General features: G+C 50.7%; 11 protein-coding genes across 11 annotated transcripts in view; 6 read left to right on the top strand and 5 right to left on the bottom strand.

Annotated features, from left to right (window-relative positions):
- Positions 1-538: 538 nt before the first annotated feature.
- On the top strand, positions 539-1,722 carry COCSADRAFT_215861 (uncharacterized protein). The gene is made up of 2 exons (XM_007696952.1): positions 539-1,241; positions 1,301-1,722. The coding sequence occupies exons 1-2, from the start codon at positions 678-680 to the stop codon at positions 1,697-1,699; spliced, it is 963 nt and encodes a 320-aa protein (XP_007695142.1). The 5' UTR covers positions 539-677; the 3' UTR covers positions 1,700-1,722.
- Positions 1,723-2,857, bottom strand: COCSADRAFT_215867 (uncharacterized protein). The gene has a single exon (XM_007696951.1). The coding sequence runs from the start codon at positions 2,717-2,719 to the stop codon at positions 1,745-1,747; it is 975 nt and encodes a 324-aa protein (XP_007695141.1). The 5' UTR covers positions 2,720-2,857; the 3' UTR covers positions 1,723-1,744.
- Positions 2,858-3,797: 940 nt separating this feature from the next.
- COCSADRAFT_342075 (uncharacterized protein) lies at positions 3,798-5,048 on the top strand (the record flags this gene model as incomplete). Its single annotated transcript, XM_007696950.1, has 2 exons — positions 3,798-4,211; positions 4,269-5,048. 2 exons carry the CDS (start codon positions 3,798-3,800, stop codon positions 5,004-5,006), a joined length of 1,152 nt encoding a protein of 383 aa, XP_007695140.1. The 3' UTR covers positions 5,007-5,048.
- Positions 5,049-5,666: 618 nt separating this feature from the next.
- Positions 5,667-6,227, bottom strand: COCSADRAFT_76489 (uncharacterized protein; the record flags this gene model as incomplete). The annotated part of the gene is made up of 1 exon (XM_007696949.1): positions 5,667-6,227. One exon carries the CDS (start codon positions 6,225-6,227, stop codon positions 5,667-5,669), a length of 561 nt encoding a protein of 186 aa, XP_007695139.1.
- A 344-nt stretch (positions 6,228-6,571) lies between these two features.
- COCSADRAFT_46659 (uncharacterized protein) lies at positions 6,572-6,967 on the top strand (the record flags this gene model as incomplete). Its single annotated transcript, XM_007696207.1, has 1 exon — positions 6,572-6,967. A coding segment is annotated over one exon (396 nt), but the record flags the coding sequence as incomplete, so codon positions are not given.
- Positions 6,968-8,203: 1,236 nt separating this feature from the next.
- COCSADRAFT_78855 (uncharacterized protein) lies at positions 8,204-9,027 on the top strand (the record flags this gene model as incomplete). The annotated part of the gene is made up of 2 exons (XM_007696948.1): positions 8,204-8,267; positions 8,318-9,027. The coding sequence occupies 2 exons, from the start codon at positions 8,204-8,206 to the stop codon at positions 9,025-9,027; spliced, it is 774 nt and encodes a 257-aa protein (XP_007695138.1).
- Positions 9,028-10,242: 1,215 nt separating this feature from the next.
- COCSADRAFT_32611 (uncharacterized protein) lies at positions 10,243-11,650 on the top strand. The gene has a single exon (XM_007696151.1). It carries the CDS (start codon positions 10,740-10,742, stop codon positions 11,349-11,351), a length of 612 nt encoding a protein of 203 aa, XP_007694341.1. The 5' UTR covers positions 10,243-10,739; the 3' UTR covers positions 11,352-11,650.
- A 21-nt stretch (positions 11,651-11,671) lies between these two features.
- COCSADRAFT_186740 (polysaccharide lyase family 4 protein) lies at positions 11,672-13,536 on the bottom strand (the record flags this gene model as incomplete). The annotated part of the gene is made up of 3 exons (XM_007696947.1): positions 11,672-12,409; positions 12,468-12,784; positions 12,837-13,536. The coding sequence occupies 3 exons, from the start codon at positions 13,534-13,536 to the stop codon at positions 11,783-11,785; spliced, it is 1,644 nt and encodes a 547-aa protein (XP_007695137.1). The 3' UTR covers positions 11,672-11,782.
- A 1,096-nt stretch (positions 13,537-14,632) lies between these two features.
- On the bottom strand, positions 14,633-16,694 carry COCSADRAFT_132344 (uncharacterized protein). The gene is made up of 2 exons (XM_007696946.1): positions 15,794-16,694; positions 14,633-15,743 (listed from the first exon to the last, which is right to left on the bottom strand). Exons 1-2 carry the CDS (start codon positions 16,587-16,589, stop codon positions 14,917-14,919), a joined length of 1,623 nt encoding a protein of 540 aa, XP_007695136.1. The 5' UTR covers positions 16,590-16,694; the 3' UTR covers positions 14,633-14,916.
- A 1,623-nt stretch (positions 16,695-18,317) lies between these two features.
- Positions 18,318-20,248, bottom strand: COCSADRAFT_32609 (carbohydrate esterase family 5 protein). Its single transcript, XM_007696150.1, has 3 exons — positions 19,328-20,248; positions 18,890-19,274; positions 18,318-18,774 (listed from the first exon to the last, which is right to left on the bottom strand). The coding sequence occupies exons 1-3, from the start codon at positions 19,812-19,814 to the stop codon at positions 18,693-18,695; spliced, it is 954 nt and encodes a 317-aa protein (XP_007694340.1). The 5' UTR covers positions 19,815-20,248; the 3' UTR covers positions 18,318-18,692.
- A 1,822-nt stretch (positions 20,249-22,070) lies between these two features.
- Positions 22,071-23,692, top strand: part of COCSADRAFT_195682 (uncharacterized protein) — a gene marked incomplete at both ends in the record, with an annotated part of 8,093 nt that continues 6,471 nt past the window's right edge. Inside the window, one exon of the mRNA XM_007696945.1 lies at positions 22,071-23,190. Coding sequence (XP_007695135.1) covers positions 22,074-23,190 — 1,117 coding nt within the window. The remainder of the gene's footprint in view (positions 23,191-23,692) is intronic.

Genomic DNA, 23,692 nt, shown 5'->3' with positions numbered 1-23,692 from the left:
CTAGAGACAATATTAGAGCAATTGACTCTTGGGTACCTATCGACTGCACATTGCGAGTGCCAGTGTGAATGCCGAGGACGCCGGCTTGCACCATGCGGCCATTACTCGAACCTGATGACCAACGTCGTGCTCTATTGGGTTGGAAGGATGCATGCATGCGACAATCCGTGTATCCTGCTCATGGCGAGCGATCTCGTACGAGGTCAACGCCCAAGGCATCTTTATCCGTGGTACACTGTTGCATTGCGATCGTGCATCAAGATGATTCGACCATTTGGCCTCGGCGACCCTCCAACAAATCAAGGATAGTAGAACATCTCCGCGGTCCAGATTGGTTGGCGCCACCGTTTCCACACTTTAACATTTTCAGCGGGGTCGTATCGGCGCCACAAAAGTAGGTAACAGGTGCCAAAGATCTACAACTGGCTCTTCGATTACCTCAATTGCTCAATAGCAGAGAGACAGGCTTGGTGGTGATTTTTATCATCTTTCTATTGGGCCGGGAAAAAGACCTCGTCGAATCATTGATATCGCACTGAAAGTGTTACCGACCAGCTGCAGACACCCCGCATTGAATTCATTCGGGACAACCAACTGTCAAAAGCTTTCAGCCTCCCTGGTTATACGAACACTGCCATTCAGACTCGGTATCTTCGCGGTCTTGCGGGATTTCCACAATGGCAACCCAGAATCAGGATCGTCTCCGTACACTTTTCTCTTCTGCACCCGACTCGGATCACAGCAACCGCTGGGACAACCTCTGGCGAGAGGCTACATTTCTGCCATGGGACCGGGGTCATGCCAATCCCGCACTGATAGACGTCCTTAGCGAGCGATCCCGTCCTATCTCGTCTCCAGACCCAAATCCATCATTAGGCGCACCCCCACCAAATAGCGAGTCAGCAGGTTATGTATCTCTCCCCGGACCACTGAGGGATGACGGGAAGAGGAGGAGGGTGTTAGTGCCGGGGTGCGGAAAAGGATACGACGTGGCTTTGTTTGCGGCATACGGTTACGATGCTTACGGACTAGAGGTATCCTCGCACGCGGCTGAAGCTGCTCGGAAATATCTAGCAGATCCCGGAAAAGGACCCCTGGAAGGTGAATATGCGATCAAGGATGAAAAGATAGGAAGAGGAGCGATGAAGGTTGTCTGTGGTGACTTCTTTGACGATGGTTGGCTCAAAGATGTTGATGGATGGGATGGAGATGAGGGCTTCGATATTATCTATGACAATACTGTGAGTGCTAATTGTAGCATCCCCGCAACTGTTTTCGATGGGTCTGACACCATGCACAGTTCCTGTGTGCTCTCCCGCCCTCGCTCCGTCCCAAGTGGGCGTCGCGTATGACTGAGCTTCTCCGCCAGTCATCCTCAAACAACACAGGCACGGGGGGCGTCCTAATTTGTCTTGAGTTCCCAACCCATAAGCCTGTAAATTCAGGTGGACCGCCATGGTCGCTGCCACCCCTTGTACATACAGAGCTTCTCAGACAGCCAGGTCGGGATATTTCGTATGATGATCAGGGCGTGGTGACCAAGACAGACCGAGAAGACGCAGACAATGCGCTAGTTAAAATTGCGCATTTTACTCCCAGACGGACACACGAGATCGGCGTCATTCAAGGTCTTGTAAGGGACTGCGTGAGTATGTGGCGGCATAAAGCAGATTGTCCAGAGGAACAAAGGTGGCATTGAACACATCAGGTATGCTGCTGATGTACTGGTCCTGCTAGATGTTGTTCAACCAGCCACGCGCAGTGAGTTGTAGTGTTCTCCCAATCCATGGCTGTGTTTATAGTAACCCAACCAAATCTCCTTCTTTTCTGTAACATCGTCGTCAGCTTCGATCTTGTCCACTCTTCCATCGCTGTGCAGCACACAAATCCTTAATCCATATGACCTAGCCAACGCAAGAAGCTCCAGGTGGCCACCCCATTCACCAGTTTCTCTAATCTTGCGAACGTGCTCAGGCAGTGGATCTTCCATGAACCCTGCGAAGTCATCGGCGTGACCTTGTATCCAGTCTGCCGCTGCATGTCGGACGACCTTGTAACTTTCTATTTTGTCGATTTCACCCTTTTCATCTTTTCCAATCGTTGTGATAGCTATTCTCGGCTGCAATCCCAGCTCTCTTGTCTGCAACTGGTCTGCCACAGCAGCATATAAGCAATGTCCATCCGCCCGTATCTCATGAAGCGCAAGGCTGTGTTTGTCCAGTTGCGTCGCCATGCGTTCTCTCTCGAGTTCCCGTGGGTTTGGTGCATTCGCAGCTTCGCGCTCGGCATCGGCAATCATGGAAGCTTGTTCAGCGGCCCGACGAGCAAGGCGGGCTTTGGCGCGATTGGGCTTCTTTGCTTTAGGCCCAGCAGTGTTTTCCGTGGTACCGTTTTCCTTGCTCTCAGCACTCTTTCCATTAATTGTAAGTTTTTCTATATCCTCCTGAACGTCCTGTGTCTCATCTTCTGAAGGTGGTTCGTTGTCGTTATTTTCCTCTTGTACAGCATCTCCATTCAGAATGGCAAGCTCATACTCATGTCGCTCTTTTAACTCCCTCTCTAATCGTTCGCATTCTTCGTTGACCCCCTTTCGCGTTTTTTTACTGGCTTGTTTTTTCTTTTGTGTTGTACGTGAGACAAGATCGCGTTGTTCTTTGCGGTGTCGGGACTGAAGCGCTTCGAGGGTTTCGGGTTCGAGTGCTGGCAATGGGTCCGCCATTGCAGGATGAAATTTGTACTCTGATTTTGAAGGTTGCGCGAATGAGGGGAAGTCGCGATAGCAGTAATGACTGTGGCACAATGCTCAAGATCTACTCGAGAATGGTGGGGTCATGGGAGATCCGGCGTCATTTCTTGGGGCATCGGATCTTGGTTTCGCCGAAGTTGCCTGGGTAGGATGCTGGATGACTGCTCGGCTGTCTTTCGGTTTACATTCGGCAATCTTCCGAAGTTCCCCAACTCTATACCAAGACTATCCTGGGAGACAGCTGAGGCTCAGTTGGAGGACGGGTCGATTGCAACTTCGTTGATCCCTTATTGAGAGCAACACTGCTCTGTTCCCTCGTCATGCTGTCACATGCTTGCACGGAAGGGTAAGTACAGTAAACCCCACGGTTAGATGCATATGGCTTCACCACAACTTTTGCTCTTGTCCTCGTTGTCTTTGTGCCCATTGTTTTCCCGCTTAGGATATATCGTTCAACCCACACGCCCAGGATCTATCCATGGCATTCCACTTATGTATAGGTGAGTACCATCAATCAAGTTAATTAGACTAGGAATTGGCTATCGCTGTGTTAAAGATCGTGCCGGCATTGTGCCAGTGAATTAACTTCACCATTATGTATCGGATTCCGTGGATGCGAAATCGCCAAGACCGACATGTCAGTCTTTTTGAAGGGCATGTTTGCTTCCTAGTGTATCTTGAATGCGTAGTGGACGGCTGCCGGTTCCTAACAAAATCATCTGCGCGCTATGGCACGCTCAGCTGCTCAGCTGCTCATATGCAAGGTGTCATGGTTGTTGCCCTCATGCTAAACAGCTGGAAGATTGATGGTGCTTTCATTCGTATGCATTCACACCTCAAACGGCTTTGGTCCCCCGGCTGAGGAAGGTGCGTTGCGCACGTCTGCTCTACTTCTCACTGTCACTCCTCTATTCTCTTTCACTTGCACTCGGCTCTTCCATCGACCTTATAAGGCCCTCCCTCCAAGGGCTCTCTCATCATGCGTACCAACTCTTTCTGTTGCCACCACACCTACGCCATCTGCTAGGAGCGAGGCCCACTTACAGCAGCAATGCCTTTCCGTGATGAGGACTGGGAAGAGTGGCAGCGCGACTGTGACATATTTCCAGCCTATAGTGATTATCTACTCGGCCCAGATCTACGCCTCGTGGTCGCTCAAGAGCCTGGTCTGCATCCTTTGATCTATCCAACGCCAATACTGCAACCGATCCAGGACACTCGCAACGTACGGTCGCGATCTCAGATATGCCGACCGATGACTAGATCGGGCCTAGCAACAGATACTCTTACTAGGCGTCAATCTGCATTACATAGGGGAGCATTCGATGACTGCCTCGGAAACGACAGCAGCAATCAGACGAGGGCACTAATCGATCAGCCAAGTTTTCTGCGGCATCCTCGTACTCTTTCAGAAATACATGAACAAAGCCGACAGCAGCTCCATACACTGATACAGACGCAGTCAGTAAGTTTGCCTTTGCTATCATTTTCTATTCGTCCAGAAATTAACAAATTCACTTAGCACTCTGCCGCTGTCTTGGAGCAATCCTGTATTCCCTTTTCTTCAGAACAAGCATCGCGAGTGGATATGCTTCAGCCCAATGACATAGTCCATGACCCGCGATATCAGTGCATTCAGCCCGAGACGCGCAACCAGATCAGACGTTACCTCTCTGGGCTCTGGCATATTGCGAAAAATTCTACCGATACGGGAAAAAAGGCCAAGGCGCTTGCGGATATCCACAACTTCAGCACAAGAGTTCTTGAACGAGTCAAAAGCACAAAGGCAAATAAAGGCCAACATTCGCCTCCTCATACACCCGCCCGCAACAAACCTGAACAAAATGACCAACGATTGCGCCCTACGAGCACACAGCTCTTGCACCAGCAATCAGTACAATCCCAAGCACAAGTAGTTGAAGATAATCATCCCTCGCAATTGGAACCTCAATTGGCATGGCAGCCTCCAGCTTTGCCGCACACCGAGATCGTCGCCCCTCAGGCTTCCGCTCAGCTGCGTGTGAGCATCAATCGTTACGTCCCTCAGGTCTGGTACTGTCTTCGAATCACTGGAAATAAATTCGAGCCTATATCCGCCGATGATCTACATAGAAGGAATCGTGCGCAACAATGGCTCACGTCGTTTAAGATGACTCTGCCTGTTGAGGGTCGCACCTACATTTCAGGGGTTCTCAGGTGGATGTACAGTGAACAGGCTGCCGGAAGAGATCCGTTGGTATCTATTGGGTACCAGACCTAGCATTGGTTCAGGTGTAAACATGGGACATGCGAACTGGACAGGTTCCATTGACGGTACTAAGGTCAAAAGTTTACGAAAATAGGTTGCCTGGTGTGAACAGCGCCAACTGGGTCAAGCACAGGTCTCAGAGCACGTGGGGTTTGACAGTGGATATGTGGGTTACCAGACATCCTATTTATGGTGTGGGAATCTAGGGACGCATGCAGAGGTATTCAGATGATGCTGAGCAGCTCGATTAGCCAATTTATGTAACAATATTCTGTACTGTGTTAAAGAAATGACTTTACAAAATACCATCGCAGGTTTGACAAACAAGATGGCGTCAAGCAGGATTCCCTAAAAGAAAAGAAGCTTAGCTTTAATTTGATAATGTCGTCATGTTGGAAAGCTCTTGTGATATACAACCTCTAAGAGCCAGGTAATTGCGAGTCTAGAGGCCTGTCAAGCTGATGAATAAGAAGATCCTAGTAGTTATCGACTGTCATCGTTCACATTGACCACTCGCCACGCCACCATAGCCCATGGACAGCAACCAAATCTCGAACTCAACGAGTCAGCTCTAGAGCCTGGCTAAAACGCGATTGCCAGACTACCAAACTCTGCGTACCCAGTCTCACCCAACCCACCTGCTACCACCCGCTCACCCAGAATCTACACCCCCTACCCCTCCACACTCCCAACAACAACATGCCCCTCCCATCCAAACGCCCTATTAACATTCAACCCCAGACAAAGCGTAAAAACCCTCACCTTACTAACCTTACCCCACTCAATCCACGGCACACAATTCCAATCCCTCGCCCACCTACTCCCGGGGTCTAGCACAATATCCACCGTACGCTCCCACTCACAAAAAATCCTCACCTCCCTTATCCCAAGGTTATCCGCGATACATCGTGTCCAGAAGGCGCGCCGCGGAATCACGAGTTCGATGAAGAACTTGTAGATGCGGTCGTGCACGATGGGTGGGCCGCGCGTGCGGAAGGTAACGTCTGGGCAGCGTGTGTAGATGAGGAGGTAAGGGAGGAGGTCGATGGAGGGCAAGGGGTAGGAGATTGAGGGAAGGTCCGAGAGGTCCATTATTATGGTAGGGATGTTTTCAGGGCCGTTGAGGAAAGGTGTGGTGGGGACGTTTGTTTCCTCGCGGTGGTTGTGGAAGTAGGAGAGGAGGTCGGTGTGGGTGAGATAGAATTCTCCGGTTTCGTTGTCTATGCTCAGCATTGAGAGTATGGTGGCGGGGATGGGCCATTCGAGGAGCTTTTCGAGAGTGGTTTTGGGGGCTGGGGAGGAGCAGCGCTCTGGGATGAGAGGTTCGGAGGATGGAATGGCGGGAGAGGGGAGGAGACAGGGTGAAGGTCGCGAGGGGAGTGGCTGGCCTCGCGAGTTATATTCTTCGGGCGATAGGGAGAAGCCTAGTGAAGAAGAGCGGTCTTCTCGTAAAGGAGATAGGCCTGCTGAAGAACGTAGCTCGGATGGCCACGGCCGGTTAGAGGGTTCTGAAATCTTGATCGATGGAGACGTCTCTACGGACGAAGGTTGTTCAGGTGAACGAAACGGATTTATCGATGGAGACTGAAATGACGGTAGAGGTTGCTCTAGTAATATGGATTGTTCTGGCAGCGACGAAGTCTGCTCTGGCGAGGAAGTTTGCTCTGCTGGTGGAGGCGGCTCTAACGGTGCACATTGTTCAGGCGATGAAACCTGTTTCGGCGATGAAATATGCTCTGAAATTAGATATCGTTCTGGCGATGAAAAGTATTCCGGCAATGGAGGCTCATCTAGTAATGAAGTCTGCTCTTGCGATTCAAGCTGCTTTGGTAGCGGAGAAAGATTTGGTGATGGTGAGACCTCTGGTAACGGAGACTGTTCTGGTGGTGTATATTGCTCTGGTGACAGAGACTCTTCTGGTACCAGGGGTTGCTCTGCGAATGGAGACTGCTCTGGTGGTGCACACTGTGCTTCATCTTCCTCTGGTACCAATTTTCTTGTTGGACTCTTTGAATCCCCACGGGCTGGTGGATTCGAAGACCTGGCAGGGGTTCCTTCCATGTCGATTGTCGTTTGAGTGAGACTGATAGAGTCTATGGTACGAATATCAGGGTAACGATTCTGTGCCTATGGTGTTACTGAGAGAATATTGAGTGATTGAACAAACATGATGGGCCTGAGGAGTTAACTTCGCGATCAAGGGGGACATTGTGTCCCCAGCTCTTGCGTATGGTAGTTGCGGATTGGTTAGTGGTAACAGCCAGATGTAAAAAGCAGCACAGTATGAACATTCCCTTGATTCTGGAGACGCTGCTGATTACGAAAATACATGTCAAATTAGGTAGGAGCTCCCTCTCACTTTTAATCATAGAGCTGGGCCTAAGCACCTTCCCAAGCTCAAGCGACTTTCCGCATGACAGGATCGCGGTTCAGATTCTCGTAGTGCAGTCTTCTTCGAATAGCTTGAGCATATTCCCCATCATCGGTCATGAACCAATTGATATTAAATATGTCGGCATTGTGGAAGCAGTGGGCTTTGAATCGAACTTTCCATGAAGAGCCGCTATTGTGTCAGATCACCGAGTTGCGCTTATGGACTAGTACGAGGAAACGGCAAGCAATAGAAAATCAAAAAAGAAAAATGCTGAATAGTGAGAATGGAACAAAACCCAGGTGTCGATTGGACAAGTGACATTTCTGAACCAGATGTCAGGTACTAGCGGCATCGCCATCTTTTGGCCAAATGCGTTGTAAGTATATTTCACTTATTTGCAGGATTCTGTGGCTGTATTGATTCAGAAGCTATCCAACCGTCAAGGGGCATGAATCATCAATCTATGGGCTACGAGGTGGGTGGCCTATGATTGACGGTGTGTTATGCCACCAACACAATGACTTCCTGGTAGGCGTCCGAAAAATGATGGCGAACAACGCACGACAGATGCAATTCCTGACTACTAAATAAACAGGTTATTTTCGTCCGGACACAATTTAGGAGACTATTATTGGTAATTCAGGAGGCAACAAAATTACGTATCTTTCTTACGGCGCCCGATTGCCTCCTGCCTAATCAGGTTAGGGAGAGGATTGTCCACTGTTCACCTTCCTCAATATGCCTCCCTTTCCGCATCACTTCTCAATCTTCGCAAACCCCAAGAGAATCTTTGCGCATCGCAAAAGGTGACAGTTTCAACAAAATGAGTGTCACTATGTCCTCCAACCCTTCTACCATTAACTACAAGAGGTTTGCGGGCTTTTCCGACCTTCCGCTAGGTACAGCAAACAACCTCGGCATGATGCGTTCTCAGCTTACAGGCGCGTAGAGGTGCGCGACAGAATATATGCAATTTGCGCATATGACAAGGACCGTCTCATCGAAAAGGAAGTGAGCCGACGCAACACAACAACGACAACTGATGCTTTCTGGGCAGCGCGTGGTTACTATAGCTTGACGCAGGTTTCTCGCCAAACGCGGAAGGAGTTTCGCCCATTGTACCTGAAGGATCGCGCCATTTCAGTACACATGCGTGATGCGCAGGAATACCTCGATGTCATCTACCCAACTTCTGGATCAAATGTCATTGACCGCGGAAACATTGTCGCTTGGCTTACGATTCGCACCGACGTAGAGCGGCGTGGCAAATATGACACACCAATCGAAATCCGGCCTCTTTTGGCCAGGCTCTTCAATACGCCTGGCATAGACTTTGAATTCAACGGCAAAGGTGGCGCCATTTTCAACGAATTGTTCCTTGGCTATGAACCAGAATGGAGAGCCGCAGTCAACAACGAGTTCAAGAGTGTCGAGTTAAAAGAACCGAGTGTGTTCGGAATGCGCCTGGTCCTGGATCCTAAGTGCCCAACTCCTTGGATCAAAAAGTGTGCGATATCCGTTACCAGGCTTCCGCATGTACCAGAAGAAGCGCACGAGTGGTTCAGTGCATTGGGACTCGACACGGAAAACGACATGATCTTTGTTAGACGGGGTGCGCCAAAGTGGCTCCGACGCGACTTCATAAAGGTATCAAAGTGATTTGTGTGATACGCCTATGCGAGTGGTCGTTCTTTTTCTATCGGATCAAAAGTAGCTTTGGCTGGGCTTGGGAGGCCCTACAACATCATCTTATGTTTGACCCAACTACATCCACGAATTCACGTGACGTTGATGTCATATCCGTGACCCAATGGACTTGTGAGGCTGGCAACGATAACGCGAATGAAGTCGAAGTTTCTTCAAGCTTACGAAGGCTGACGATTTGAGACTGGCTTCCGCTCGTTCCCTGTAGGCGCAAACATACAAGGCAGAGAGCGTGACGAGCGGACATTGTCGGAGAGTGGTTGGCTACCCAAACTCGCTGACATAGTTACCGCTTATGCAAGTGCCCTCGACGTCATGACTGCAAGAAGGATACGATTTCGCGCTGAGGAGCCCTGCCTTTCTCTTGGTTGAGGATTAGAGTGTCTTCATTGGTTCCGCTACTTAACAAACAGCAGATCATGTCGAATGTGGGAGCCGACCTACGGCAGCAACGGTCCGGAATACGAATGGACAAAAGCAATGAGTCGGCTGACGAAGGTGCGGCTACATCTTGATCGACAGTTTAAGGGAGTGAAGCGAAATGATAACGCCAGTCACACCGTTCAAAAATGAACGCGTCAAAAAAAGTTTTCCTGTGCAGTTACAGGCTAGAACATTCAGTCGTCTTCCTTCAAACTTTACAAAAGACTACATCAGTGCCTGGGGTACTTAATACTGCCGTCATCAGCACCGTCCATCGAATACGATTACACCGCTAGAGAATAACCTGGGACCCGGCTTAGCGCTACCTTTGCGACAGACAGTATGGTCGAACACATATCAAGTAACGATGGCATTGAACAATCGCCCAAATCGAGTTTGCCGATAAGCTTTCTCAGCTTGTGCTTCTCTGTACTTGTGTTCCCTGTCTCGAAACCTAACCTCACAAAATAGTGCTCCGGCAGCTAATGACAGACATGAAGAAGAGAGCTGTTTGCGTGTCGCTGACCGACAAATGCGGCTCAGGAGGGGGTACAGGATTCCTTCGGCCTGGGTGTCATGTGCGTGATATTTTCTTCTCGTTCTTCTTCCGTTATCATTGGGCTATATTTATTCTGTCAGGGATTCATAAAGAGACACCGAGGCGGGATGATCAAAGGAACGCCGACAAGACACCGATAAAGACTTGACTACGACTTTTTTTTGAATTCAACAGCAAAGTATGCACATGGATTATTCACTCAAACCAGTTGTTCATGCAACGGTCTGTAACAACACTAGTAGTGGTCACCGCGCTTGCTCGCATACGCCACGGAAATCGGCAAGCTAATGGGCCTTGAAGCCACATGACAAGAGCCACAATCCCGTTTCTTCCGTACGGCCCCCCCCTGCACCAATCGGACATTTGCATGCGCCATCCCAGCCAAACTAATCCAGGGAAAAATGTGGCGCCGCCTGCAAAATTACTGCAAACTGATGGCGCGGCCAGTCAAGCTTTGTGAAGTGTTTAGTGCTGTTGGTTCCATGTGGCTCAAGAGTGGCTGACGCATGCCGTGGGGAAAGGGTCGGGAGCTATTATATATGGCGGTAGGCTTCCCACCGAGATGTGGCTGTGAAGCGTCTCTCTCGAACAAAGATTACTACTTTGGGTCCAGCGCCTTTTTTTTTAATATACCGATCAAGCAATCAGGTCTCATATCGAGTTAGCACCGAGATCTTGCGCTAAAATGGCATTCGACGCCTACCTTCAACGCGCAGACGACTACATCACGAAACAAATTCAAAAGTTCGAGCAACAGAAGCGCGGGAACAGATCACCGCCTCGCGCAAATGGATATCATCAGATGAGCCAATCACGACAGCACGGGTGTATGTCATCGCAAGGAGGATACCCCGGAAGCCCGGCTCCTACCCATGACCGACATCACCCACCTCCCGGATCCATGTTGCCAGCCGGTTGGATTCAAAACTATGATTCGCACAGCCAGCGATGGTATTACGTCGACACAACAACAGGAAGAAGCCAATGGTACCCCCCTTCTTCCGATCCACAACGTGCAGCAACCTTCCAGCCCGACACTCGTATGCCCAATCCCTACGACCAATCGAATCTCCGCATGAGGTCAAATTCTCAGCCTCAACGCCCAGAAATGAATGAAGGAGGTGGACAGTTCTTGGATTTGAGACAGAATGGCAATGCTGGTCCAAGTCCCAGGGTCACGTCCATGCAACTATCCCCAGGCGCGCATTACGATACGAAGACTGGTAAGGTCGTTCATAGTATGTTTCCTGAGGGACAGACGGTGCAGGGCTGGTCACAGGAGATACAGAGGATATGAGTGTGAAAATTGCATGAGCTTGCATTGGAAGCGGGTCAATGGTGTTTTGAGGCGAAAAGAATGACGACACGGGCGTTGGGATAGTTTGATAGTATTTTATCACATGAGAATAGCATGATGTAGTTTAGCGGTTTCTTTTTACAGAAATTTAGAGTTTCATACTGTTCGTGTTCCCACGTGCGCTTTCTCAGTTAGTCTTGAGCTTTTGTTTCGTTCATGGCTTTCGTTTTTTTAACTAGGTAGATAGCTTCGAACATTAGATGTTAGTCTGATTGGTACATGGATCGAAAAAAAAGTTGGTAGAATCTCATATGAACATCCATGTCTTCTACACGTAACTACATAAACTGTATGTACACACCACTGCACAAACACCCCAAACTATATATACAGGCGAAATCTAACACTCCACACCCCTTCCCCCCCCTCCTTTATAACCCAATCAAATCAATAGCATCAAAGCTCACCGCCGGACTCAAATACCCCGCCGCCGTCTTGCCCGAAATCACCGTAATCTTGAGAATCTGATACTCCCTCGCACTCGCCACCCACGCACTAGCCGGAACCTCAAACTCATACACGTAGTTATTTCCTCTATAAGTCCCCACCGTCAAACTCCTCGTATCCCCTTGCCCTTTGTCAGCCGGTAGCTTGGCAACCCACGCATTCACCGCAACAGTCGGGCGTCCCCCCGCCTGTCCTTGCGTCACTCCGATCCTGATCTTCGCAGGCCGGGCGAGCTGTGCGTCGGTAAGACGGAAATACACGAGGTAGTCATTGTTGACATCTTTCCAGATATATGCCGGGAATCCGGAAATTGGGGTCGTCCCGATGATGAAATTTCCAACTTTCCAGTTTGCGAGGCGCGAGTCGGACGGGTGCATGTAGGTTGGTTTCATGGGGGTGTCTTGGAAGTTGAGGAGGCCGCGGGGAGTGCCGTCCCAGTCGCCGATGCGCCAGATGGCGGGGGTGTCGTTGGGGTCGACAAGGGTGATTGTGTTGCGGGTTGCGGTGGAGCCGGCGGCGATGGTGATGGTGCTGGTGTGGACTTCGAGTTCCTGTGCGAGATATTGGTTAAGGGGTTTTTGGAAGGGGTGATTTGGGGATGCTACTTACGCCTTTGTAGACAGTCAGAGTGTAAGTGCCAGGCAGGGCGTTTCCGATGCGCCAGGCGCCGGTGGCGATAGTCCAGTATTGGGCTTGGTCATTTTTGAGGCCCACGACGTACTGGAAGCCGCTCTTCATGTTGGCGAGACCGACGCCGGCTACGGCTCCGCGGCGGCTGGCGGGAACCCAGCCTTCGATTTCGAGTGCGTCGAACCAGTCCCAGTTGGCGTTACGGGCAAAGAGGTTGTGGTTGGGTGCTGCGCCGTTGTCGGTGAAGTGGAGTACTGAAGGGCCTTGCAGACCGAGTCGCATGGGGTCGGTGTGGCCTGTGATCTATCAGTCAGAGTCTGGATAAACGGAGTGTGAAAGTCTACTAACCCATGTTGTACTGATAAATGTCGTAGAGATCTGGTCCGCCATCACCGCCGCGACGTATCAGACTTCTGAAGAAAGGACCTCCGGACGCTTTCTCGTGGTTCGAGCGAATCAAGTACATGCCGACGTTATTGTTGGTGTAGCCGACATAGTCGTAGTCCATCGTGCGACCATATTTCTTTCCAGAGTAATGCTTCGACCATGTCTGACCATTGACGCCGTTGATATCGCCAGACTCGATAGCCGGTGCACCGTTGGGAACCCAGTCAGTATCTTCGTTGACATTGTTCTTGAAGATATTTGCAGGGATGCGGACGATATAACGTGACACGGTGATGCTCGTGTCCCTCTTGTTCATGAAAATATACACGTTCGGGTTGCCATAGCGGAAGACGAGCGTATGGATAAGAGTTCCAACTTTCATGGTGACTTTGATGATGTTGGCTGGAGAAGTGTACTGCTTGATAGTAACAGTGCCGGGTGCAAGCCCAGACTCGACATGCGAGTTCTTTCCATTCTGACCATTGTACTCGATGCCGCGGTACTTGATCGAAGTCAAGTCGGCGTTGGATTTGCTGACTTTGACCACCAGATTAGCGTTGGTGTCAATGACATAGTTCTTCCCATCATCCGTGTAGCCCCAAGCTGCAAAGACAGCAGTCGGGGCAAGAAGCAGCGTCGTGAGGGCGGCGAGACAACGCATCTCGATTGGGCTGCAGCCAACAGAGAGAGAGCGAATAGCAAGGCCAAAGGGATAGTTAGGCAAACAAATTGCCAATCCGGTAGCCCTAGAAAGAAGAGTCGAGCGAGCGGCACATGGCTACCTTTCACGGACAAGACGACACTTTTGTACCCTCTTTCCCATACTATATCCACAACGAGGCACTCATTACCCGCACCATTCTTTAGCCCTGCCAAGTCTCATAACAAGGCCCGAAAAGATTGGAGGACTTTGGGTACATACATAGTATGTAGCCCTATACATGGATGTTCTCTGCACAAAAAAACCCCACATGTCAAAACTCGCCATGGGGCATGGCGGAAGAAATGCCATAACAAGGTTAACACCACCGTCTGACGAGGCCCATCACAAAGCGCTGTGATTGGTGGGGTCCCACATGTCACTGTTTCGACGCGCAGCCAAGAAGCAAGAATTTACCCCAGGGCACTTATTTCCAAGGGATTTTAAACATTCCTGTACTATGTGCATGTTGTAAAGTAGTGCCAGGCGACTCGTCAGGTGCCGTGTGCAAGCGACAGGTTACTAGGCGCGAATGGAATGGAGACTCCGGACCAGAAGGACGAAACGGGCAGGTACCAAGTCCGCTTTCGAACATAGAGGCTGGTATAATTTAGATTGATTGCTGGTTTTCCGATAAGCAAAAGCAAAATGCGGGAAAATGATGCCTTGCCAAGGTGCACGTGGCGTGCTTTGCATGGGCGGGGGAGGGGTGTGTGTGTGTGTGTGTGTGTGATTTGGGGCCCTTTCGGAGTAGATCTTGTCCGCTGCGAGTCTTGGGGGGTTGTGGAGATGGGAAACTGGAGATTTGCCTTTGCCGGGATCCCTTTTGGGATTGAAGTGAATTTTTACCCTTCAATTCCAACTTCACATGTTAGTAGCTTCCTAAAACACACCGTTAGTGAGCTAAAAGCACATTACAGGTATATGCGCCTGTTCATCCGTGCGCTTCAAGCCACAAAGCCAAGGGAAAGATTCACAAAGAACGGATGCAAAAGATATGTCTTTAGGGCGTTAAAAAGAAATTAACATTAAAAGGGGATGGAGATGCGAACAGGACATGGTCCTGTAGCAGCTTCCAACAAAAGCCATCAGCTCATGGAAAAGTTCCTTATGCACCACTTGCGCAAATCACAACGTTTCCTCCCTTCTTCTTCCCTAATGGAAAAACATTACAAGCTAAAAATTGGGGTATGTGTGCGCACCGGAACCTCCCTCGTATCCTGTTAGGCGACCGTAGTCGTCTGAACTCATACATCAAATCTTAATCATGAAGAAGAAAAACGCCAGAAAGAAATCAAGTATCAACATGCCCTTACGCTAAAGTTTTCATCAAAAATATATTTACCGGCGAGGCGATCGGTCAATCGACATGCGGGCTGCTGCAATCTCCATGGACAGGCGGGGAGCGCGGTCCATGGATTGACGGAGCTGGTAGCTCATGCGCCAGTCAAGAGGCAGACGGCCCTCGTTGGTGGTTCGTCGAGAGGCATGGCCAATAACGACGTGCATCTCAAACTTGTCGAGACCGGTTTTCCTCAGGTAGGCCTCGTACTCTTGCGACTTGGAGGCCCGCTTCATCCATTCCTCGCTCTTGGCGGATGGGTATACTACGCGCACGAGGGGCTCGGCACCGCGGAATCGGTAGTACTGTCGGATGTCGTCGTGGGGGAAGAGGTGGAGGTCGATCCTCTTCATGGGTCCATTGATAGCCTCGAGCCAGTTCTTGCTGCTGCCGTCGGTGGCAGGGAGGAGCTTGTTCAGCTCGTCGACGATTTCTGAAATGCTCCTGAATACAACGCCCTCGGTCGAGGTGAAGCGGCAGTCGGTTCGGCCAGCGCGGACAAGGCATCGGAGAAGTGGGAGGAGGTCAATGGGCTCCATGTCGAAGCAGGCAGCATCGATATCCATGGAAACCTTGGCTTTGAGGGCCTCTACCTTGGAAAGGTTGGTCCTCTGGCCCCACAGGTCGATGATGTACTCGGTCTTGCGCGCGTAGACAGGCAAGAATTCGTTGCGGATGTCCCGGCACACTTGAGTAAGGTTGTAGAATTGACGGCGCTGCGCACACGCAGATTCACCATCACGAAGCACCAAGGCAGGATCGTCAGAGCGGCACATTCTGATAGGACCATCCTCGTTCATCTGCTCGTAGATTTTGTTTCGTACCTCTGCGTACTGTTAGCGTTTTTCCCATGACATAATTAAGAGACGAACGTACCAGGAGGCATGTTGAGGAAGGTCACGGGTGTAGTCCTCTTGCTAGCGGCCGGGAGTTGCCGGACCACAATTTCGGGTTCCGGGATAGATGGCACCAGTTCCTCAGATGCCGAAAGCGAGATTTCCTCCGGTTCAGGAATGGCGGGTTGGGGAACGATGGCCTCAATCTCGGGCGTCGCACTACGGACGGACACAATGTCCGCGGGTTCCGGCTCAGGTGTTACTGGTCGGACGGTGGGGGTCACGATGGAGACCACTGGCTCAGGGACAGGTTCAGGCGCAAGCTCAGGTGTTGCTGAGCGAGCAACTGGTGTAGAGTTCCAAGGCTCTTGTTCAGGAGTCGCACAGCGAACAGGTGGGGTGATGGTAGCGGCCTCGAACTCCGGTTCAGGCACGGACGCAGTCTTCTCTGCTTCTTCCGTAACAGCAGAGGGCATGGCGGTGACGAGGACTCGTTGTTCAACAACCCATCCAGCGCTCGGTTTGGCCTTCTCTTGTACTACGAACATGTCCATTTTATCTTCTGCCGAATCATGGTGCCGGCTGGTAGACGTTGGTCGAACATCTGGCTGTTGGGTGCTGGGAATGCGACCAGCATCTCCTCCTTTGTCGGCTGGTTCGCGGACATCGACATCCAAAGTTGCTTTTTCGTCAATGGGTGGGAGCGCAAGTGTAGGTGTATCAGTTTCATTGGTGACAGGTTCGGAGGTTGTGTCGTTGGGATCCAATGGAGGCTCGCGCGCCTTTCTCGTCCTACCGCAACTAAAGAAATCGGACAAGGCAGCGACAAAGGCCATGACTGCTCTCCCTCCGACGCGTGGAAGCGTAGGGATGATTGAATAGTAGGAGGTGGGCGGGCGACTTGAGTGAAAGCTAGAAAAACCGCGGCTATGGAATCCGGGGCCCTTGCTAGCTATTATGTGCACGCCTCTTGCACCTAGAGGATAAAGGACTAAGCCATTTGAATTGTTTATGAAACGGAATGGGCAAATGAAGTTGTAGATGTGCATGCTATTATGCAAGGGTGACTTGGGCAGCGTCCGTGCTTTACCCCTGATCAACCATATCATCTCCACCCGTGATGCTTTATCTTATCGACATGTGACGTGACACTTTGCGTGCACGAAGACCTGGTATCACTTGTGTTGCATTCTTCAAACCCATATGCACTGAGGCAAGAGGACATACAATAGCATATCTTCTATACACAGTTACTGCAAGGTGCTGCTCAGGAGAAGGGCCTCCATGAGTCCATTCCAGCGCCATTGGGCTTACTAGCAGCGAGCGGAGCATTCAGCTAGCGCCCTCCCAGGGTGCATGCATGCGGACTAAAGAAATTTCCGACCGACTCCTTCTCCGCGCGACTCTTTGCAAACTATGCATAAAGTTGTCGATAGATCGTGAACGCAAAGCCTTTCCCCTCTCTGCTAGTACCGAACCATGCCTATTCACTTAGTATGACTCGTATACAGAGATTGCGTGTACACTTCAGGCAATCGACTGTGCCTTTACTGACATGTTGGACCCCAATTTACGTCATTCTCGAGGTTGATACCCATGCATGCACTCCCAATCTGTGTCTTGTGCTTTTGCATCTCGTGTTGACGCCGTTTAGATCCGGCGATTTGTAAATTGAACACGATGATCGTAGTCTTCATACAAGCCTAGTGGATGATAGTGGTTTTCCCCATGGTCAGCACGTGGGAAATCCCGATGTTAGTATTTAACCCCCTACTACTACGACTAGTATCATGGCTGTTGAAACCACGGGTCTCTTTAGATCCAGAGCATATTGGCGATGAGTGATAAGCGGCGATAACTAAGGGAACTGTAAGCTTCTGTTAGCGGGTGGCAAACCTCGCTTCAGCACTGTTAGTTTCGCGACCTGCGACCAGTTCATGTCAGTTGTACGGTTCACTCGTATACCTGCAGATTTCCAGCCAACCCCTATCTACCGTTTCCACACCCCAACTCGAAATAAACATTCGAGGCCTGTTGCGTGCATGAGCTGATCTTCTCAGTACCCCAGTTCTTCGTTACTCTGAACAAACTTACGGACAACCTTTCAAGAACCGCCTCCAGAATCTCGCTTTTCCTCACGACGGGCTTTTTCTTGGATGGATCAGTGTAACAAGCAGCGGGTGATTGAACCATAGCAGAACGCGGAGTAAAGCGATATGGAGTGAAAAATAGATTGTGTAGCACGACAGACGTGATACCAGATACCTGGGCGTACTACAGCCAAGTCATGATAAACTTTCCGCCTTATTCATGTACCCATGCCCTCTCATCCTCTGCTTTCCTTTCCTATCCTTGCTCTTTGCATGATCATCTCGATACCATGCAATAAGAAGCAAAGAAGTACACGGGCACAATCACATCATATTGGCCTATCAGCACATGGTATGTAGAGCGTATGAGTAGCAAGTATCTATGCCAAGGCGCTATCGCCAAATCAAGTCATAATGCGAAGTGGACTCGAGATACGGAGCCCAACATCTGATAGATATTGCAATGCATGTTCCCACATATTGCTCCAAACTGATAGAAAAGAACCTCATGAAAAAAGTTCAATATCTTGGTTCGCCGAAACCAGTCGGCTAGTAATAGAGTATGCTATCGAAAATACAGTATGCTACAGTGAAGGGTATCTAGGCGCTGGGCAAATTACAACAAAATATGAAGCATTTGCATGTACCCCCAAATTTCTCTCTTGATTATTCTTCCCTTCTTTTTTCGGATTACCTTGCTGTGAATCTATTTTTTTTCCTTGATCCATGGTGTAGCTGGCGCTTCGCCCAGTTATCCCGGTAAGGCGGGCTGTGCAGGGCGCCACCATCTAAATTGCCAAGTATGCATAATGCTTGTTGCAAAGACTTGGGTATGCGGCTCGTATTTGCTTAGACAGATTCGGTAGTGTTGACACGTGAATATATAGGAGAGCGAGTCGTCTTCCAGACAGCGAATTTCCTGACGGCAAAACTGTGCGGTATGAGTATTCATGCATGTATTGGCAAAAAAAATCAAGTCTTCAATGGCCCCAAATGTCTATTGCGCATCTATGGTATGATTGTGATGGAGTGAGAGATTGACTTACTATACGAGGAACAGCACGAAGATTACGATGAAGACGTTCGCAATAGGATGCGAAATGGTCTGGTGCAGCATGCTCTTCGCATCCGATGTCCTGTCGCCAGATTCAGCCTTCCTAGCAAGATCAATGACCCATTCGGCTGCCTCGTCACTGTAGCGTTCGAAATAGTTCAGGTGCTTGGACATGTCCTTGTTATCCGTATGAGGGGCGCAGATGGGGTCGCCTGGTTGGCAGTATTCGCGAAGGATACCGGCATCGGCATAGGGCTCGAGGCCTGCAAGCTGTTCCGCTGTTCGAGGAGCACCGCCATCTGAGATTTGGCCGCCGCCATGGGTGTAAGACTGGTTCGCGGAGCGCCTTGTGGGGCCAAAGACGAGCGCAGCTGCGACTAGAAAGGAGTTAGCATATGAAGCAGAAGCAGATCATGCGGGTGATACACACTCTTTGAGCCTGGAGGACTGGTGATGTTCATGTTCGGATTCGACTTTTGTTCGCACCCCCAGAGAGGACCGCCACCGCCACCGAGGACATCGAGCATGACACTACCCCCCTGACTAAAACCCATGACAATCAGGTGACTGTCTGGACACCTCTGGGTGTAGTTTCTCATCTGCTCGGCGCCGTTCATAGCACCCTCGTGCGATGATATGCACCACTTCTCTCCACCGTTCATGGCCCAGTACTGCACATCCTCATAGCCGCAGGCCTTTGGGTTCTCCTTGGTGTTGAGGGCATTGCAGACCTTGCCGACAGTCTCGATGACGTGGCCCGGGTAAGGAGAGGTAGAGCCGCGTGCGAGGAAGTGGTGGAAGGTCTGGCATTCGTCCGTCTTGAGAGACTCAAACTGGGGACAGTCTTCGAGCTTGGTGCAAACAGCAAAGGCGGTGCTTGCGTAGAGAAGCGCCGATAGGGCAGTCCGGGGTATCATTGTGGGTGTATGTGGAGAGGAGTAAAGAGCGACTGGCAAGCAACAACGCAAATGGCGTATGGTAAGACAATATTGATGACGGACAGAGCGCAAAAAAAGAAATGGGGGCCGCAGGCTGAGTCGATCAACAATACGCGCTCGATCCAAACGATGGGAAAAAAGGCAGAGCGGACAACGGCAGCGGGTGACGGGAGGAAAGAGAGGGTGGAGACGGGTTCCAGCCCGACTCTGTTTCGTCTTTTCGCGTCTGGTCAGTCTGGGGGAGGGCGTTGATATGCCAAGCAGGGAGTAGCCGGGCTTGCTGCTCCCGGGCAGCCTGCCTTGCCTCCTGTCTGCTGTCTGTTGTCTGGTATCTGCCAGTGCGAGAGGGCGATGACGACGATTGGGGGTCCACGCGGCTTGGCGTCTCCCATCCGGAACGACGGGTGCGAGAGGAGTGACGCAAGCCGGGAGGCCCTAGCCACGCCTGCGCCTACAATGGCATTGCTCTACTTAGTAAATCCAGTACACGCAGTCGGCGCGATGCTCTTCAACTGAGAATTCGGCCCCTTTGTTGCATAGGCGCTGCTCACACACCTATACAAATCTGTTCATAGCGCTCAGCGTTGTGTGGCTTTGGCTGCGCGCTTCGCCCATGTGATGTCGGGAAATCGGCAGTCTTGATCTTGGCGCTTGACTCACGTGAACGCGTAACCTTCTCTCCTCCGCCATCTTGCGCATCCACACTCCTCCCCACCCCCCAGACAGCTCCTCCTATCTCAATATCCATGATACATATTCTTCAGCGATCGACTCTTTTGATAGGTCCTGGTTTTGGAAAAAGGGCCTTTCATCTCGCTTGACGTCTTGCCCGTGCCACTCGAGAGCCATTGGAGTCGTGAGAAAGGATGCCACCGCCACAGAAATACTACATACGTCCCACGCAATACCTCAACACTCCCACATAGGACTCTCATTCGCGCGCTTTGCTAATCATGCAGCCGGCGTGTACTACACACCCTTGAATGTACCTGCCCCAGAGCGATAAGGGGATGCTTTTTGGAGCCAGAGCTTCCCATTCTTTTGTTCCGAATGTGGACCCATACCTCCCTCACCCGACTACTGCTTGGCTTCTCCGTCAAGATCCGGGTATTTTGAGGGGTACCTCAAACCAAGAAACCAATGCCTGTTGATACAGCGCCGTTGCCTCGCCTAGCACCGTTAACAAGCTCTGGGAAGAATCTCGGCGTGCCCGCAAAAGTACCACGTTTGGCATCCACTACGTTCGCTGTTACCGGGTGCGAGGCCACCCTAAGGTCAGCGGTTGCTGTTTGTCTCTTTCCAATCCTCACTAACATGTCCTTGGCACTCAGACGCCTCACTTCTGACTGGGTGAACATGCACGTTTGTCCTGCGCCAATGTTTGATCGCGTAAAAATTTGCCTTCAGGGCCAATGCAACACTCAAGTATCGGATATGTCCTTGTCAGACCCATCTTCGCTTCATCTTCTGGAAGAAAATAGCGCACCGGAAGTTGTTGGTGCCCCTGGCATTCCCGAAGCCATCTCTCGTACGCGGTCTCCAGTCTGGCATGTTGTACTGACATGAGACTGAACCCATAAGGCGACCAACCAGCGTACTGCTCTTGCCTAGCCAAACCATGACGACGGCCAATCTCGGGAACCAAGGCCGGCCTGCTTCGGCGCTCTCGCTAGTGCGGTCACTCCCGAAGAAGATCAACGTCAGACGTCATTGGGACCCTTTCTCCGCATCACCACGTCTCTCGACCATGTGGTCGACTGCATGGGACCGTTGGGCAGCGTTTCGAAATGGTGCGGGTCGATTCGACTTTGCAAATCACAATGCTAAGCAGCTATTCTCTTACTAAAAGCCTCGTTTGCACGGCTTCTGGAGAGACCCACATGCCCTAAGTGGATATACGGACCACCAGCCTCCACGCCGGGAGAAAGACCCTGTTATTTTCACTATCTGGCCATTGATGCACAGTCCCGATTGGGGATGCAACCTTTGGGTGACGCGCTACGACAAGCTACCGTCCTTGGTAGTACGTAATTCACCAAGTCCTTGGGCCTCTCCACACTGCGCCGAACCCTTTAATCTCGCTCTTTACTTGTATTCATAACTTCTTTGCATCTTCACATCTTTCCAGCGCCATCAGTTCAACCCCAATCTTTGCCAATTCCTTCGTACTTCTTTCCGCTAAACCCATTCTTCCAACTCTGTATATGCAGGCGTAAGTGCTTGATTGCCTCTTAAATCATGGACGGGAAGCCTCTTTCGTCTGCCCATGGCAACTTTCCCAAGCAACAAACACATGATGTCAACGACAAGCCCAAAGCTACTGATGCTCCCCCGATGTCCACCCAACGACCCACAATCACCCTTGCAGCAGACCCGACACACGACCCGGAAGACCCTTTGCGACATAAGACCATAGCAGACTCTGAAAAATTCGATTCCGCATCATCTCAAAACGACACAAACGTAGGCGACGTCACAGATATTCGAAATGCCAGCATCTCCCCCAACGATACTTCGGCCAAGAAGCTGAACACGGCCCAAACCGTCATCATCTTCATGACAAACGAGATTGGCATTGGCATTCTGTCATTACCCAGTGCGCTCAACGCGCTTGGCTTCTTCCCAGGTATCGTGGCCATCATTGGTATGGGCATGCTCAGTCTGTATACTGCTTACAACCTGATTCAATACTGGCGAAAATATCCTTATATGCTGAACATTGTTGACTACGGGCGCGTCCTTGGTGGGCCCTGGGTTGAAGCTGTGTTTGCCATTGGCTTTCTCATCAACATGGCGCTCATCAGCGCGTCGGCTGTCGTCACCATCTCCATCGGTCTCAACACGATTAGCGACCACGCAACTTGCACGGTTGCCTTCACAGTTGTCGCGGCCGTCGTCATGTGGGCTATGTGCGTACCTAGAAGCATGCGCTTTGTATCATGGGCCTCGTGGCCTTGCACATTTTCCGTCTTCGCGGCCGTCCTCATGGTCATGATCATTCTGGGCGTCCAAGGCCCACGGAACCCGGAAGCGGCACTCAAACTCAAGGCTATCGGCAGCCCGAATTTTACGCAAGCTGTTTCTGCATTCCTCAACATTGCATTTGCTTTTAGCGGTAACCAGGCATTCCCGACAGTCTTGGCGGAGATGGAGAACCCCTCCCGCGACTACCCAAAGGCTATCATTATCGAGAAGTGCGCGACGACATCCATTTATGTGATTGTTGCTGCAGTCGTGTACGCACTATCTGGCGAGCAAGTCGCATCACCCGCGCTCGGCTCGCTTCGTCCTGTCATGGCCAAAGCCGCGTACGGAGTCATCTTCGTGGGGCTCTTGGGCACTGGTCTTATCTTTGGTAAGAGTGAGTGAGTGAGTGAGTGAGTTGTATTTAACGTCTATATATAAAGCCTCCCTTGGGGCATGTAGACGGGCTATGCCTATGGCTTGCCGTACTATGCCTAGGATGCCTATTCTTATTTACATGATTGTAGTGGTCTAGTAGTGGTCGTTCCGCCTGTTGATCGCCACTGAAATGATTGTGCAGTAGGTGTGTATCCGCCTTTAGTTGTCGTAGCTGATGCTTACTAAGGAGTGTGTAGTATAGAGGACATAGGAAAGAGAAGAGAAGGAGAGAGAAGAGAGAGAAGAGAAAGAGAGAAGAGAAAGAAAGAAAATAGGAAGACAGGAAAAGTCTTACAAGTGTAGGCTCTAGTGAGGCCTATATATTGTATTATAGAAACCTGTGATTTCTAGGAAGGCGGCAAAGTCCTCTGGCTCTTCCCAGAGCGTCTGGAGGTACTTGATTGCTTCGCTAGGTGTCCTAGGCGGTGCTGGTGGCCGTCTTGGCCAGCGCTGGA

The sequence above is a fragment of the Bipolaris sorokiniana genome (genome assembly GCF_000338995.1).
Source record: "Bipolaris sorokiniana ND90Pr unplaced genomic scaffold COCSAscaffold_1, whole genome shotgun sequence".
NCBI classification, from domain to species: domain Eukaryota; kingdom Fungi; phylum Ascomycota; class Dothideomycetes; order Pleosporales; family Pleosporaceae; genus Bipolaris; species Bipolaris sorokiniana.
Note: the sequence above shows the minus strand (reverse complement) of the source record. Positions and strands in the feature narration are given on the sequence as shown.